We start from the raw sequence: 18,022 nt of genomic DNA on the forward strand, positions 1-18,022 counted from the left end.
GCATTATTTTGTATTTATCTCTATCCATATTAATATAGGAATGTGTTCTTATAGCCAAAATTCTTCTGGACCTTGCCTCTGAATTATTCATAAATAGAAGATAAACCTTACTATGACTTTAGTTATGTGAAGAGATGAGGAGAAGGAAGCCAGTTATGAAATAGGCTCAAATGATGCCAGTCTTTCAAGTATGTGTCTGAAAACAGCTAGATTTCTGAGGGAGTGAAGAAGCTCTTAATTAACTACACAAAAATATGTATGGAACATCAAGAAAGGATGCTTATGTGCTATCTTTTATTTTTTGCTTACATGTTTCTTCTGAAAGAGAGAGATTTGATTCAGATTTTTGATGCAGCTTGTTCTGTTGCTAATATACAACTTACTTCTAAGCATCCATTTTAATATTGTATCGACCTTCTACTTGTACACGTAAAACCCTGAAATCCTAGCTCAACTGCCAAGCCAGAGTCTAACCTCTTGCAAAATACTTAATATAAATGTCATATAAACCATTATCATTATGAACCGTCTCTACTGTGGCTGACATGGACTATGCTCTACCATTACAAGACTGACATTTTATTTGGTCCACATTCACCAGCTCTTCTGTGTATCTTCTATTAATGCAAACTTACATCTCTACCAGCAGTAACAATAAAAGATTGAGGCAAGTTTACTTGAATTTTAATAATAGGAGCTACGCAGATTGATAAAGAAAAACATGTAAAACATACATAGTACAAGAAAGGTCATAAAATGTCATAGAATACAGAATCTTTCAAATTTATAACTCTGTACAGTGCTTCAGCGCGTGGCATTGAACAGAATGTTGAGAAGATCTTGACATTTTAGATACATTTTAAATACACTGCACGTATTTTAAATACACTAAACATTTTAAATATGCCCAGGACCACTGTGAGTTTCAGTTTCCAAAAGGCTCCAACTCATGAACTAAGTGCATGAGAAAGACCACGTTACATTGGACATGTCCTATTAATCTTAAGGGTTTTATCAGAATCAAATAAGGCAGAAGAATGACACAGATGATTGCCACGGAAAGGGATTTGACTCTTTCTCTGTGTTAGCTAATGGTTTCTACTTTTTTAAAGGCAAACTGATGTAAAAAAAAAATCAGATTTCTTGCAAAGATCTCATAATCAAGAGTAAAATGATGCTAACCTTTATGAACAAAAGGCAAATGAAGATGAATAAGTACTTCCAATCAAATTGCATTTGATTTTCTGTGAGCCTGAAAACTTCACAGCAGCAGAAAAAAAAACAGACTGAATGAAACCTGCTGCAAAAACCTTAGTTTTGCAGACCTTTGAGAGTTGGCATTGTGTCTGTGCTACATCCCAAAGTACAAACCAACATGCCCTCACCCTTCTTATGACAGGACAGCAAAGTCAAATGACAGAGCCCTAATGGTTCAGTAATGGTCCCACCCCAGTACGCTACTTCTGATGATGAGAGGACTAAATAAAAATGACCTTCCATAGCTGTGGCAATGTAATTTCAACCCTAGTGGCAATACACTGGAAACCAAACCTCTTTTCAGTTTCAAACCTCAGCCTTTGAAAATAACATTAAAGGCTCACGTTGAAAGACTGCTTTTTAAACATTTTTTTCAAGGGAGAACTGAAATGTAAGTTTCTCCAGTAAGGAAAAGCTCCATTTGTGCATTCTGCCGTGGATAACAGCAGCAGGGAGAGGGGAACTTCAATTCCCTGTCAGCACTCCAAACTGCTGTCTAAATGCAAGACTGCAGTGGCCTTCAAAAGTTTAATTTATAAATAAAGTATCTATTCCTACATAAATATCACATTAAAGTATATCACAGAATTCAGCACACCATCTGCCTAGCCATGACTCCAAATGAAAATGTTATTCAAGTTCTTGCCCATATTTTCCATCCAAATATTTGTATAGTTTCAAATAGCCTAAGGAACCTGGTACTGACGTCATTCTCATTGAAATCAATAAAAGCTCTGCCTCTGGCTTCAACAGGAATGGCCTCAAGCATCCTGTAGCAACATCTTTGAAATACTAAACCAAAACTGCTACAGCTATCATTGAAGGAAGTAATGTATTTCTATTTCTATTCACAACCATCCTGAATGCATGAGGCACTTTACAAACTCACATAAAGAAGATCGTAAGACAGTGGGCACACGGGGCACTAATTTAGAGCAGTTATCTTAAAGCAGCCTATTCAGAAATAGTTGCATTGATGGATTTCCCCATCAGACGAGGTTTGATACAGCAGCTACTGAAATGAACACCAACGCTCAAGTCACTCATTTGTACTACGTGCATCCCCAGACCACGTAGTCTGAAGTTTTATTTCAGATAAAATGCCCATGAAAAAGAACAGATGCCATGACTAGTAACAGCTATCCGAGCTTTTGTGACAAACTGCAAAACAACAGTGTCCTACTGTGAAGCGCACCGACATTACAGACGAAGCACGGAGAATCAGCAGAGTGCGTGGCTGGCGGTCCAGGTGGTCGGAGGGAGGAAAGAGATGCAGCATTGCAGCAAGGGAAATGGTAGGAGAGACTGGTGAGAAGAGGAATCCTGAGGAGGCAGAGATAAGAAAGAGGAGGAAGAGGAAAAAGGCAGTGAAGCACATGAAGAAAGTATGGGAATGACTACTATAGATCAAATAGAATCAGAAAGTCAGTAATATACATGCATTAATTTAACTGTATCACCATGGCCCTGAACTGCACATGACCTTCAGATGGAGTTAACAGAAAACCTGCATGCACAGTCCTATATCACATCATTTATGTATTTATTTTTTAAAAAAGGAACAAATCTGTAAAAAATCCCTTAGCTAGGTGTATAACCCTAAATATGTGATGCACACTTTCTTCAGTAGGGTGATGTATACAGCCAAAAGCAACCTTAAGCTTTATGCAACATTAATAATTAGAATGAAATGAGCACTACAGATGGAATTCATATTTGAAAAGTGAAAATCCTTAATACTAAAAACTACTTGCCTGAGACTAAATTGGGAACATAGTTGTGTAGCCACTAGTCTGTTACCTTCTAAAGGTCACTAACAGGCAAACAACCGTCCCAGATGTTCAGAAAATCATTTTACCATGATATAATAGGCATATACTAAAGGTCATTTGAAACTGAAGTTTCTAGTTGGGCTTCTACTTTGCCATAAAGCAAAACACATTAAAAGAACAATTGAGCTGGTATGTGACTTTAGTGCATGTGAGAATTCCGCAATGAACAAAGCTGTTCTCTTTTATTGCTTTTTTTCAGTACTTGAATATCTGCCTTGTAAGAGAAATTGTTTTTGCCTAATGCTATGTCTGGTACTTCAGGTGTGGTCTGGCTAGCTTTTTATAGCATATTCTGGAGTGCTTTTAAATCATCTCCAGGCAGAAAGAGATATCAAAAGTAGTAACCTTTTCTGATCTCCCTCACTTACATCCAAGTGGCATTAATGGGACATTAATAGGCTACGCAAACACGGAAAAAAACGTATCCCTTTTCCATAAGGATACGAGCAGCGCTGGCAGACTGTTCTGTTTGCCCTTTTTCTCACTGGTAGCGTAAGGATGTCTCACCAAAGGACCGAATAGTCAGTCCAATTTCTAGGCAGCTCGCCGAGGACCTGCAGCTCCATGCAGCGCCCTTTCCGAAAGTCCCCGACTTCTGCGTGTCCCCAGGCAACACGCCCCAACACTCTTCGAGCAAGCCGTCCCGCTCGTTACCAGCTGCGCGTTAAACGTGGCGATCGCGTACACCCCTCCTTCCTCGCCTCGTCTCACCACAGCCCGCTCGCGCCCCTCCGCCTCCCGCCCGCCTCCTCTCCCCTCCCGCCCTCCCCCGGCCCCCATCTCCCCGCTCCCCTCCTCTCCCACTACTTCCCCGCGACCGTCCCCTTTCCCGCCGCGTTCCCCCTGTCCCTCACGCTCGCCAGGCCGCCCCTGCCCGGGGAGCTCTCCCCTCCGCAGCGATCCCCTCAGGCACACCTCGCCCCCCGCCCCGGCCCCCCGCCCCTCCCGCCGCCCAGCGCCCCTCGCCCCGTCCCCTGGCTCCCGGTTACCTGCCACCGCACGGGGGGGACAGGCCGGAGGCCCCCCCCGCCCCGCAACAAAGGCACCCCTGTCCCTCGCTGCGCCGCGGGGGGACCCCCGGGGCGTCCCGGGTGGGCGGGGCGGGGCCGGGGCGGGGCGGGCAGCGCGCGGCGGCGCTCTGCGCAGGCGGTGGCGGGGAGAGCGGCCCGCGGCGGCGGCGCGCGAGGAGGGCCGGGGCCGGCGGGGCCGGGGGCTCCCGAGAGCGGCGGAGACAGAGCGGCGGCTGCCCGGCACCGCTGCGGGCTGGGCCTGGAGCGCCTTCTCGGGCGGCGGGGGTAGCTGGGCCGTATTTATTTATTATTATTATTGCCTCCCCCGTACCGTCACCGCACTTCGGTTACTTTGGCTGGGTTGTGGCGGTTTTTTTTTCCCTCTTTTTCGCTTGTTTTTGGGGAAGCGGAAAGAGGATGGGGTTCGAGCTGGATCGCTTCAACGGGGACGTGGATCCCGACTTCAAATGCAATCTGTGCAACAAAGTTTTGGAGGACCCGCTGACCACCCCCTGCGGCCACGTCTTCTGCGCCGGCTGCGTGCTGCCCTGGGTGGTGCAGCAGGGCAGCTGCCCCGTGAACTGCCAGCGCATCTCCACCAAGGAGCTCAACCACGTCCTGCCCCTCAAGAGCCTCATCCTTAAGCTGGACATCAAGTGCGACAACCACGCGCGGGGCTGCGAGGCGGTGGTGCCGCTGCAACACCTGGGCGAGCACGCCGAGACCTGCGACTTCTCCCCCGCCAAGTGCCGCAACCGCGGCTGCCGTCAGGTGCTCAACCTCCGCGACGTGGAGGTCCACATGCGGGAGCGCTGCGAGGCGCGGCCCGCCGGCCTCTGCGAGCAGGGCTGCGGCTTGATGCTCACCCACGGCGAGCGCCGGGCCGGCGGACACGGCTGCCTGCGCGCCCTGCGCGCCCACGGTGCCGCGCTGCAGGCGCGGGCGACGGCGCTGGAGAAGGCGCTGAAGAAGGAGGCGCTGCGCGCCGGCAAGCGGGAGCAGTCGCTGCTGTCGCGACTGGCGGCGGCGCAGCTGGAGCTGCAGGTGACGGCGCTGCGGTACCAGAAGCGCTTCACGCAGTACAGCGCCCGCCTCGACGCCCTGGCCCGCGCCCGCGCCGCCTCCCCCGGCAAGGTAAGGGAGGCCCCGGCGCTCGGGAGAAGTTTCCCCACTCGCGGGGAGGGAGAGCCGGGGTGGGCCCGTCCCCCGCCCCCCAGCAGCGGTGTCGGGGCTCGGAGGGGCGGCCGAGCCGCTCGGGAGGCGAGAGACACGTCCCCGCGTGTGTCTCGGCGGGTTTCCGCGGGAGGGAGCGGCCCCACGGGGCCCTCAGCCCTGCGTGGGGGCTGCCCGCCCCGCCGGCTGCGCTGCGGGGTGGCGGGGACCGCCGCGCTGGTGCCTGCGGGGGTGGGGAGGGGCCGGTGTCTGTGAGCGGGAGTTGTCCTGAGGAGCCCGTCCGGCCCCCAGGTCCTGTGAAATGTCTGAGCTTCGGCTTCCAATAACCGTAACGTACCGGTTTCCATACAGATATGTATTTTCTAATGTGACCATCGTTGGTATCTGGACCCCATATGGCAACTCGCGCATCAAAATACCAAGGTCATGGTATTACTATTTTTTTTCTTGGTTCTCTCCCCAAAGAAAGCTCTAAACGGCAAAATTGGAATTTCCAGGGCTGGAAATGGTATTAAACCACCAGAAATCGACTCCCAGGAGTAACACAAAGCAGAGTGAATTGGAAGAGGCTGTTGTGACCCAATGCTTTCCAGACCCTTAGCTCACCTAGTGTCCCAGAATATGGCTTCCTACAAAACGCAGTCTTTAGGATTAACTATTACGCAACTCGGACACCCTGCCAGCTATTTCATGATCTGAAGCCACCATCTTTGTAACATCCATGTCCAAATACAAGACGTCTGCTGTGTACTTGCATTTTTTTCCAGAGTCACACAGGGTTCTTTAAAAGCTCAATTTAGGAGGAGAAAAATTAACTTGACTCCAGCCCCTCAGAATTACACCATTTATAAAATGACCAGAATCAAAAGCCAGAGCTACAACAATCCCTAAGTTTTAATTGGAATGAGGCTCCCCAGCAAGGGAAGCCCTAGAAGCCAATTATCTTTTAAATGAAGACATTCAAAGTCCTCCCCATGACCTGGAATGTGCTACCACAGACACAGCAGTATTAAACTGTTCAAAACTGTCAAACATCTGTATTCACACCTTTGGTCGTTGAGGCTCTAAAAGCTGTGTAAAGGAGACAAAACTTCATGTTAGTGTCTCTCTCCTTTTTTCCTTTTTTTTTTTTTTTTTTTCCTTTTTAGAAATCCATGGTAAAATAACCCACCATGTTTTGCTAACTCAAAACAGAAAGAATATTTTAATACTAAACATACTGTTTTAACTTCTGGCAATACTGGGTGTGGTGCTGGTTAAAAATGGTAGTAAAACTATTAAAATAAACCGGGGGGTCACACTCCTGTCAAGATTCAGGACAGTTCTCTTCTGTCTCCTCCTTTTCGTACAGCCCCCTGTACTTCGCAGTGGCACGCTGCAGAGCTTTCTGCTCCCTCAGCTTAGCACACAGCTGCCTCTGCTCCCTCTCGCATTGCTGTTGATAGGAAAGCCCTCCATGCAGTCCTGCTGTCAGAAATCATCTCACTGAATCTCTGCCTCCTCGACCCTGATCCGATCCAAACAGCACACCTTTATTCGCACACCGCCTCTCCTTCGTTTCTTTGTGGCTAGTGTTGATAATGTTGTTTTTGCATTATTTAGCTCTGTAAAGTGTAGTGAGCTGCTATTAGCATGAAAGGTGCTGCTTCAAATAGTTGTAAATGTGCACGGTACATATTTTCCAGCAATACTTTTTATCAAATTTATGGATGCAGCTGGCCGAGACGACTGTGCTCGTTTTCAGCCGTATTACAAAAGGCTGTTATACAGTTTTCTGAAGCAGCGCCTAATCTGAAGAAAGCTGGAAGGTGTCGTGTCACCACAGACTTGTGGTCTAGCGGTCAATCAATTACATGTCTTTCACAGCATTTTGGGCAGCTTTCCAGTACTAACAGCTTTAGTCTGCCCAGCTCCCAGAGAAGTACAATCAGGAAACTTGCATCTTTGTGCACTAGAGAGTTTTTTAAAAGACCCATGGTAATCACCTAGTGCAGGGGATGCTTTACCAATTTTGGGCTGCGGCATGCTTCCAAGTTTTTACTCTGGGGTTATTTTCTCAGAGCGTAGACTGTGCAGTGGACGATGCAGATTGTAACACTCAGCAGGGCATAGGTACTTGCCTAAGGATTAGGTCCCTGAACACGTGGATTACATGTATGATAATGTGGAATAACTCATTTCAATTTCAGAAGCAACTGCATTTTCAAAGCATGCAGCGCCTTTGCTATCATTATTTAATTATAATCATTATTCATATTTCCTCTATTTTGTTATAAGATGTAATTGTTCAGTCTATGTTAAAACACAAGTAGGCCTAACACTAACAAACTGGGTTCATAGGTTAGATGTGATTGCAAAACTTACTGTAGGGTGTTCTGGCTCCTCAGTAGATGAAGAAAAAGGGTCTTCTGATCTTCTCTGCCTGATGGTTGCTTGTTGCTACAGGTGTAGAATCAATCTAGAATAAATCAGATGACATATCCTCCAGTCAAAACAGAAGAAATGCCCACGTACAGTTTAAATGCTTAGTTAAAGGGGAGATACGATGTTGAGGGACATTAGGCCATTCACGAAAGACCCAAATTCGTGGTCTTTTGACTGGGGCAAGCTTTTTCAGCAGCTTTGGAGACCCAGGTCTGGCTTTGCCTTAGCATAGACTTCCTTTGTGGTACTGGATGAATCACGTAGCTTTCCTGTGCTTCGATCTCCCGTTTCTGAAGTGAGTTTTATAACATTGCTGTAACTACATTGAGAGAAGACGTACATAAAATGTATATTTTACACACACACTCATGTGTAAATATCTCACAATTTTGTAAGTCCTTTAAACTGATAGATGTGCCTTAAGTGACTCCAGATGCGTTTTCCATGTGTATTCTTTGCCACTGAGGGAGCATTTTAATTTTACTGTGTATTTACTGGATGTCTGATCTGTGCTTTTTCCAAAGGACAAATTTGAAGGTTTATTCAGAAAGCGACTATTTATTCCTTGGTGGGAAGAGGTGAGGCTTACTGTGGACGAGCTTGAGGAGGGAGTGGTAGGGAAGGTGGTGTGTCTTACTCAAAATTAGTATTCCCTTTGATCAGATGTGTCAATCCTGAAACATCAAAGTCTAAATAATCAAGAAAAACCTCATACTATTCAAACAATGCTTAATCCTTGCTGAAACATACCAGTGTTCACACCTATTGATAAGCTGATCTGGTCGTTCCTTTATGTACACAGCCGTCAAAGTCCTTTGGGAAGAAATGAGTAAGGGAGAATCAGCAGCAGTTCATGGTGCTGGCTCCAGCCCGCGGTGGAAGCCCTTCTGCTGTACTGACGACCAAAGGCAGGGACGGACTTCAGTAAACGTATCAGACATACAGGAACCGCTTCATGATCTGGTATTTAGGACCTCTGATTTAAAGCCTCTGTGGAGGTGGTAACACAAGTTTTAATTGTATAAAAGCCAGATGAAGTCCTTTAAAACAAGATGATCTTTTTTCCTCAGACCGTCCCCAAGCAGGATCCGCTGGGCTGGTCCTGGCAGCCCTTTCGCCCGTGAACAAGGAGCTGAAGTGCTTCCTGTAACGAAGACAGACCTTCTTAGCCACAGCACTACCAAAGAAATTAGTCTTCCAATATCTAAAGCGAAAGGCAGTCTATTAGCTCCACATTACTCAGCTGGGAAGTACAGTAATTTCAAGAATTATATTTAAGAGTTCTGTTCAGCTGTGGGAATACAACGTGCCAGTAACCATCAGGTCTGCTGCCGAACCAGATGACGGGGCAGGGCTGGATGCTGGCCACCGCATTTCCACAGTTACCTCACTATTTAATGATTGTTTCGCTGGAACGCGAGACATGTTAGAGGGGAAGAGAAAGGCAGAGTCCTGGAAAAATCATTTGCATCGTGGCTTCCTTATGAAGTGAAGAAGGTTGTTAAAGAAACTTTTGAGACTCGAGACGTGAATCTGCTAAAGTAACCAAGTTTAAAGCAGCGGGCTGCTGCCTCCCTGGTGCCGGGGCAGTTCTGCACAGATGGTGGGATCGGTGCTCTGCAGTGACATGTGCTCCGTGACACGACTCTGCTGCCGTGGAGAAGATGGAGACCATGTACAAATCCATCAGAACTGGCTGGAAAGTTTCTTTAAACCCCCCGGACGTTTTTGAGGAATACCTATGAAAAACTGCATTAGCTTTTTTTTCTCCCACAACTTTTGAGTCATTCAAACCCAGCTGCTTTAATACTTGTTCTGCTAGGTATAAGAGCATCAAATCATAGCCATGTAAGAAGGCTTTAATGAAAACATTCAGCTTTAATTACTGAAAGTGTCTTGAGAGCAATGTTGTAATTGTTTCTTGATTGTTCTAATTGATTTGCCTTCTTAAAAAGACATAATAGGGGAAGTAAACAGTGGCGCTAGCATGTCCTTGTCTTTCAAATCCTGAATCATCACTCCCTGAAAGCGGTCTCACGGGACTGGAAATTTGTTCCTTGAAATTCTGTCTGAGGTCTGGGTCTGAAGACTTGCAGGGAACTAGCCTTTAAAGTAATTTTTCAGTCCTCTTCTAGGTACCCGATTCTCACTGATGCTGAGCGTAGACAAATTCAAATAAAATCAGTCGGAGCTTACTCATATTTCTCTGTATCAGGTCCAAGTCTATTTATTGTTGGACCTGCAGGAGAGAGAATGATCACGAACTGACAAGAAAATTGTAACCCGAATTTTCAGGTGGAGTATGTTGGTGCAGCTTCCCTGCGGTGGAGCTCCGAGCATGCGGTCAGTGGAGCTCTGCCAGTTTACACTGGCAGGGAATTGGGCTTTGTTATCATCCCCAAATCTGTAGGAGTAATTCAGTAATCCAGGATTACTTTGACATTTTTTATGAGTTTAATAGTCATTAATATTTGATTGACAACTTCAGATTGACATGTTAGAAGAAAAATGCACAACTAAAAACATCTGCATCGAATTACAATGTAACTGCTGTAATTTTTGTCATTAATTGGTTATGAAAACCAGACTTGTAAGATAACTTCCTCAAACTTTTTTGTGTTCATAACTTTTTCACCCTTTGGATAAAACAAAGAAAAAGATCTTGGAGGTAGAAAGGTTCATATATATCTGTAGATGCACAACATACCCATCCTATTCTGATTTCTACAAAAAAAAATTGTTATTCAAATGGCTTTTTGTAGTGTTGTGCTGTAAATAACAGCCACTTGATTGAGATTGAAGTTAGTACATTGTGAGGATTTTGTTCTCTTTAACAGTACATGCACTTACTTTTGTCTTAATGAAAGTTAACAGACCTAAGTAGCATCACTGTGTCATAAAGGACATTTTGTATGAGCCTGTATCTGTAGTTAGGAACAAGCTGGGGTAAGAGGACAGGATAACAGATCGTGTTTATACAGTCCTCCAAATACTACAGGTCCATCCAGTCTCTCTTGGTTTTACATTTTTTGTCCAGTCAGAGAACTGTTCACTGCAGAATTTCATATTTTAGGGAATTAACATGATGATTTTCAATGATGGAAGATTTCTGTTTTGCTAGTGTTAAAATTCCAAAGAAAAAAATTATTCATGGCGGGCACTGTGAATAGCAATTGGCATCCTAGGCCTTTTGCAAAATTTGTAGCAGTTTTGTTTAATGCTCTTTTCTAAAACTCACCAGAGAATTTCTGTTGTATAACACTTCATGTTTGATACTGTTTAAAACAATGTCATGTAACTAGCACTAGAGAGAAGCAACATAAAAACGCAGTCCTAAGATTTAGTCATTCTCAAGCATTGGAGAAGTCAAGAATTTGACTACTGGAAATGTGGAGTATTTTATATAACACATCACATATGACTAGGTCAAGTAGTTGCAGGAACCAGTATTACATATAAACATCTTCTGTTGCTGTTAAGTGTCTCACTGTAGATCTCAATAAAAAATACGCATAAATCTTACAGGGTGGGTTTTGCAGAGAAGCGCTGCTGGAGAACGGTGGGGTGGCTGGAGTGCGGAGGCTGGGAGCTGCTGACTTTGCTCCTGCAAAGTTGTTCTAAATGTTTTTCTCCACGCTACATGGGGGGAAAAAATAAGAAATCAACCCAACAAACCTGGATAGAAGTATTATCTATCCTACTTACCAATGCATAAAAATGTTTTGAATTCGTTTATCTGTTCTTTATAGGGTGAAGAAACTAAAGCACTGACTCTCGTCCTTCATCGTGACTCTGGCTCTCTTGGATTTAATATTATTGGTGGCCGACCATGCGTGGTATGTTAATTGTTAAAATATGTTTGCCCTTTCCAGTTGGGAAAAGCATGTAGGTCAACACTTAGGGGAAAAATGCTGCTGACAAGCATTTGGTTCTCTTGGGATTCTTGCAGAGCAAACCTTATATTGAGATTTGTATCGGATGTCTATTAACTATACTGTCTTTTCTCTCACAACATGTTTATTCTTGCACATCGTCGCAGCTAGCAACACTAATATTGGTGCAGTGTCACTCCCAAAATGGTGAAACCCGTGGCATCTCTTTCTCAGACCATACTGCTTTGAAGATGTTGCATGAGTTCAGAGCCCACAGCTTTAGGCCCTTTACAGTTCATTAAGAAAATGTTATTTACCCTCCTTTCCACCAGAGATTAAGCAGCCCTCTGTGCAGGTGAAGGGATGTAACTTAAATAACCTACTTTTGAATTCTATGATTTCAGCAGATGTTTCCTGCACCATACACTCACTAATGTATTTTTTCTGGATGCTTGTTGGCTGGAGCTGCTGCATATGACTTTAATTAGATCAAGGAGTGGATTATACCTTGTCCTAGTAATTTAGAAAGTATTCAGAACTACTTCTTGGCTGCTTGGAAACCTGACATTAATCACGATTTATTCCTAGTAAATGCACTTGAAAGTTATTCTTTCTTTATAGTTAGTGTTTTTCAATTTTCTGAGACATTGTTCTGCATGGTAGAAGCTGGTGACACAATACACAGGAATATGAAAATACCTTGTATAATTTGTTTGTTATGGTTTTATTTTTAAGCCTCCAGAGGAAGAGCTGTGCAACTAAAAATAATGATGCACTGTTGTCTTATGTTTGATGTGCAAGCAGGCTGCCGTCTCACTGGATTTTACGTTAAGAATAATTGTAATGCCAGTTACTACTGAGCTGGCCTAAGTCAAAGGAAAATTATTATCATGCAACTAATGTACCTAATGAAAGTCCATTCCCGGTTGTTTAATCTTTCAAAATGGGAGTATCGGATGTTGTCATTAGTACAAAGTAATTCCATATTAAGACATCAATAAGAATATCTCTTTCAAATTACATGCGCTGTTGTGACATGGACAAGTTCTAGCTGAGGGCAAATTAAAGTTAGTTCAAGGTACAATCATACGTTTTTCTTTTCATCCTTAAAGGACAATCAGGATGGTTCATCTAGCGAAGGAATTTTTGTATCAAAAATAGTTGACACGGGGCCTGCTGCTAAGGAAGGAGGGCTACAAATTCATGACAGGATTATTGAGGTATGTGAATACACTATCCACTCTCTTTTAATAGTGTGAGTTCCATCTCAGAACTTCAAATGGCATGATGTTTAGTGTGCGTTTAGGAGAAATGTACCGTGGTAAACACTGCCTAGAAGACATATCTGTTAAAATATGCTTGACTTGATTCAGTGCTGACCTTCATGGCTTTAGGTATAGTTCTTACCTAAATATAGAAACCAGATTATGGATGGTATGTGCATGTCCTGACTTTCTGAGGAGCTAGCATCTATCTGGTATGCCATAGATATTTCTTTTTAAAGCTATTGGAAACTTGCAAGTTAGTTACTTAAAACCATATGTGAAATCTCTGTGGTACAAACCATGATTTTCTTTTTCTTGGTTTCTAAAACCAGGTTTTGAACAGTTAGAAAAAATTCTGCTCTGCAATTTCTGTATGGTTTATTATAAACCTAAATAACTCCCTTAATGTTGTTTGTAAGTTCTTATATTACTCAGATTGCAGTCTGAATTTCTTCTCATTTTGCCAAAGTCTTGACCTCAATAAAAAGTCCTTCCTGTGAAAGAGATGGTTGCTTGAAATGTTTCTCGCAATTTGCAGTGAGCAAATTTCTTTTTTGGGGGTGGGGGAGACAGAGAGAGAAGGAGGTTAGTTTTCATGAAACAAAATGCAGCTGATTGTGAGTCAGTTCCCATTGTTTAGTGTTTTACAGTTAAGAAAAAGTATTCTTCACTGTCTTATTTTTGTAGGCTGGAGAAACTTTGAGAGTCTATTGTTCAAAAAGATAAGTGCGGTGTTTGTTGCCAAGGATATCATGGAACAGCCAGTTTCTCTAAGTAATGGAATTCCATTGCTCTTATGTTTTGCAAATGAGCAATAAACAGCTGTTAAGGATTTTCTGTTGGCAGGGGACAATGTGTATCTGCTATTTTCTGTACTGTTATGGTAAATTGTATTCACAATTTAGTAAGGATATAAAATAATAATTAAGTTTCTTCATATGGGAAAGAATGGAGCCACAGTAGCAGAACTATAAAAAGATAAGAAGCTGAGCTGTGAAATGATCCAGAGTTGCTTAAACTATATATGTGATGTAACATAATTGCAAAAAGGTCTGGACAATTTTCTGAGAACTATGCAATTTTGTTTGAACTGAAAATTTTCCCATAAGCATGTATTTCCCCAAAGCATATTTGAAAAGCTGACATCCGTTTCTGAAGTAGTACATAGTCACATAAACCAAACAACTGTATGAAAACCAAAACTTTGGAAAATCAAATACCCGAAAGTTAGGAAATGTCTCTCTCTCTCTCTGCAAGCCCGGTTCAGTCTCCTTGAGTGTAAGCACTGTAACTCGGTCTGCAATTGCAGTCATACGGCACTGGTCTGTAGAAGTCACCCTCGCTCGCGCACAGGGGACGAGGGCAGCCAACCTCCATGGCCTCTGCAGCATTGCGCTCTGTTGCCAGGGACCTACCTCCTTACTGCTTTTTTTTTCCCCCCACTTTTTTTTACTCCCTCCTTACTGCTCCATTTCTCCACAAGCTTAGCATTTGGCAAGCAGGCTAAGCAACTAAATACTGTTATGCTGGATGCACACTAAGAACCTGAGAGGAACACAGAGGAAGACGGGCTGGGTGAGCTTTCCTGCTGTACTTCTTGGCTGTGTCTCCTCCCTGACTGGAGTCATGCCTATGTGAGCAGTGTTTGTGCAGGGTCTTTTCCACGGTTCAAGTTGCTTTTTCACATAAGAGAAAACCCCAGAATAAAGTCAGGGGTGCGATTTATTGTATTTATAACACACCAAGGGTAGCAGGAACCCATGGGTTGACATGTGTTGACAACTCTTGTTGTGCTGACCACAAATTCATTTTCATATTCCCTCTTCTCACCTCTAAATATGTACAAAATGCTAATCTAGCACATTGTTTCCCAATAGTTGACTTTGGGTGCCTCCACATCAGCATCTGAGTTTGGATTCGGAGTGTCCTGTTGAAGGAAGTCTCTGAACGGAGCCCAGCTAATGCAGTTTGATTCCCATTGTGGAGTAGTCTCCAAGTGTGCTAACTGGATTTGTTTTACATAAAATTAATTCATTTAATGCACCCCAGCCACTACAGGCATCCAGTTCACAGAACTAGACTCGAGTGTTCTAATACGGAGCCCTCAAAATACATGTACTGTGGACATCAGCTCCTGAAAGCAACTGTTTAATTCTGTATTCTCTGCAATTTATATTTAGTACGCTCTATCTAACCCTGGTCTGGGTTAAGGAAAAAAGAGGATACCTCCTGCATCAAGGCACCTAAATGAGCTTTATCATACTAGTATCCAATTATCTTAGATAATTGAAATATCCTGTAAATGATCTAGATGAAGATTAGGTAATGTCCAGTGATAGTGTCCTTCTAGAGGCAAATTTTTTTACAACCTTCACACTGCCAAAATTTCAGTTTGGCAGTTTGGCTGAGAAATCATTTAGATTTAGCTATAACTGGCAGGACACAACTGGAGGACTCAGATGGAACTTGGCATAGGGAGTAGAGCATCCTAGCGAGTCACATTTGCTTTCAAAAGCATGAAGGATGGTAACTTAACTATCTAGAACTGAATTTAGTTATCTAGAACTTCTTTGACTTGTTCATTCAATATTAAGGTTTTATGTATAACCAGCATGATTTTAAATAGACTCTTTCGCAAAGAACTCTTATTCCAATATAAGCTGCTGAGCGTAACATCTCCAAAATTAATTCCAGCATCCATCACAGAGAATTTACAATGAAGTAAAACATAAATTATTTTATTTCCTTTTGGAGAATGTTCGTTTGCTATGGATCTTCGGGTGGATGCATTCTGGAGCACATACAACATAAGAGTGTCATTTCTCATTTTCAGAACTGTCACAACATTTCTAATTACTGAGCAGGGATTAGGCAGTGTAAAATATAGACACATACATAGTACTGCTTATAGCTGATAAGAAATAGATTGTTATATTGATATTTGCTTGCAAATTCTATCCCCTGACAAATTGATACGGAGATAAACTTTGAATTATGTCAGAGAGAATTTTTAAACATATTTTCCTTAAGTAATCTGGATTTCCTGTTCTACATCTTTCATAAGGTTAAATGCAAAGAAGTTAACCGGGTTTAAGAATTGTCTTGAATTTTCTGTAAAAGCAATTTTTTAGCCCTTTGTATATCATTGACATAAGTAATGCCACTGTGAAGTACATGTTTCTACTGCTGAATGACATTCATCAAGATGAATATTGCATGGTCTGTGCTACTCGGTCTTCAAAGCAGCGTGTAACAGAAATAGAGAGAAATACCCGTTTTCCCTTGTATTTTGTTTTACAGAATCTGTTAAATAATAATGATACTTAGTGCTTACATAGGACTATGAAGATCGTGTTATAACTGCTTAATAATTTCCCCTCACTGTTTAATAATATTATCCTTATTTTGCAAATAGGTGATCTGAGGTATACAGGGAAATAATTTCTAGAAGTTCTTGTCAAATTAGGGTTAAAGACTTGGATCTTGGTCTATTTGTAGCTGCTCTATGCAAACCAATGCTTCTTACCTGTATTTGTTTTCAGATCTTTCACAATTACTTTAGAAGTGAGGAAGTAATGATACTCTGAGATTTTCTCTGGTTTGACTACATGTTTTTCATGCAGTTCTGTACTTACACATTCAAAGCAAGCAGCTGATTTAACGCAGTACTAATGATTTACTGAATTATTGTTAAGATGTTCCATAGCAAATTGCCATGTTAAAAACATGCTGAAACTATTGATTTTTATGCAAAGGAATTACTGTTCTCATAGATTTCATTTTTGTCAGGGTAACAAAATGGTCCTAATTTCCTCTCTTAACAGAAGTTGGTTCGAGTCCCAGCCATGAATGCCTCCTCTACGCAGCTGCTTGGCATTTCTTAAGACAAAATTAGATTTTCGGAGTTTTTATTTTTAAGCACATCAGCTCTGAAAGATTATAAATTAAATACGGCATTCTCTTCTCACTAACTAGTAAACCTGTTTGTTTAGCTTCGGGACTGCTTAGAAAGAAGGAGGCTTTTGAAACGCTGACTGCTTGCCACCTTAAAAAGTTTTAAGCACAATTAGGGTACTGTTGAGGTAGCATAAACTGTCACAGCTCCACTGAAACCTTGAGGATTTATGCCACCTGGGACTTGCCCGGTGTTTCATGCTGCTCACAGGAAGGATCATTAGTTTAGGAGTTGAGAACACGTCTTAGTCCATTTGATTGATTTTCCCCAAAGCACACTCATTTGCTACAAATTATAGGCTGCTTTTCTATTACGTGGATTTCTTCACAGATTACACGTAAGAACAATGAAACTTTTTAGTAAATCTTCTTCTACTGCATACGTTCAAGCAAAATTTACAATTTGCTGTGGGTTCCCTGTTCGCCCTGTAGTAACTGTGCTGTTTTGGCAGAGCCACCTTCTGCTCACGTTAGGCTTTCAGCAAAATTAATTTGGTAGCTGTGTTAACAACGCAGCCTCTGAAAAGTCAAATCAGCGCAGAGGAAGTCCATCAGCCACGCAGGAACGAAAGAAAGGATGGGCTGGCAGGCGCATGGCATACCTTGCCCTGTCAGCGAGACATACATGCTACAAAAGATCCGCTGCTGAGGCAAGGAGAGCTTTAAAATTGAGTGAATGAATAAATGAAGAAACATTTCATGTGGTCTGCTGGTGCGTGATGGGGTCTAGTTTTTCCACAAGACTGCGTCTCCGGGCTGAAAGGGTTCAGTGTATTGCCAGTCTGGTTTTCTTGTCAGAGTGCAGTTGTCCCTGCCCTGCACACCCTGTTCCACTTATCACCACTCACAGACAGCTCACAGGAGACTTCCACAAATAATCAGTAAATAAAATTATTAACTGAACACAGCCTTCAATTTCTCATTTGCTGATGAGCAGTTTTTAAAATTATGCCAGCTTTAGCAGGATAAACCTAAGCCTATAGCTACTTGCAGGAAATTTACTGCAAGCACTAGCTGAACTCTGACAAGCATATAGGTTAAACAGAATTTTTTCCTTGTCATGAATGGAAGAGTTCAGCTCTGCAAACAAGATTTACTGTGCAGCTACATACACTTAGGAATTAATTTTCTAGAAGAAAACATTTTCAGACAGTGACTTAAAATGGGCTGTTCAAGTTCCTGCCAGCACACGCAAGCGTATTAGAGTATTTGTGGAGAGCAAACACAACGGGGCA

The 18,022-nt window shown here is 42.8% G+C and overlaps 1 protein-coding gene across 1 annotated transcript in view; it reads left to right on the forward strand.

Moving 5' to 3' along the window:
* The first annotated feature begins 4,516 nt into the window (after nucleotides 1-4,516).
* PDZRN3 (PDZ domain containing ring finger 3) overlaps nucleotides 4,517-18,022 on the forward strand; it is a 144,275-nt gene continuing 130,769 nt past the window's right edge. The window contains exons 1-3 of the mRNA XM_075158609.1: nucleotides 4,517-5,233; nucleotides 11,446-11,532; nucleotides 12,681-12,788. Of these exons, the coding sequence (XP_075014710.1) occupies nucleotides 4,517-5,233; nucleotides 11,446-11,532; nucleotides 12,681-12,788 (912 nt within the window). The remainder of the gene's footprint in view (nucleotides 5,234-11,445; nucleotides 11,533-12,680; nucleotides 12,789-18,022) is intronic.

This window comes from Calonectris borealis, chromosome 10 (assembly GCF_964195595.1).
Source record: "Calonectris borealis chromosome 10, bCalBor7.hap1.2, whole genome shotgun sequence".
NCBI lineage: Eukaryota > Metazoa > Chordata > Aves > Procellariiformes > Procellariidae > Calonectris > Calonectris borealis.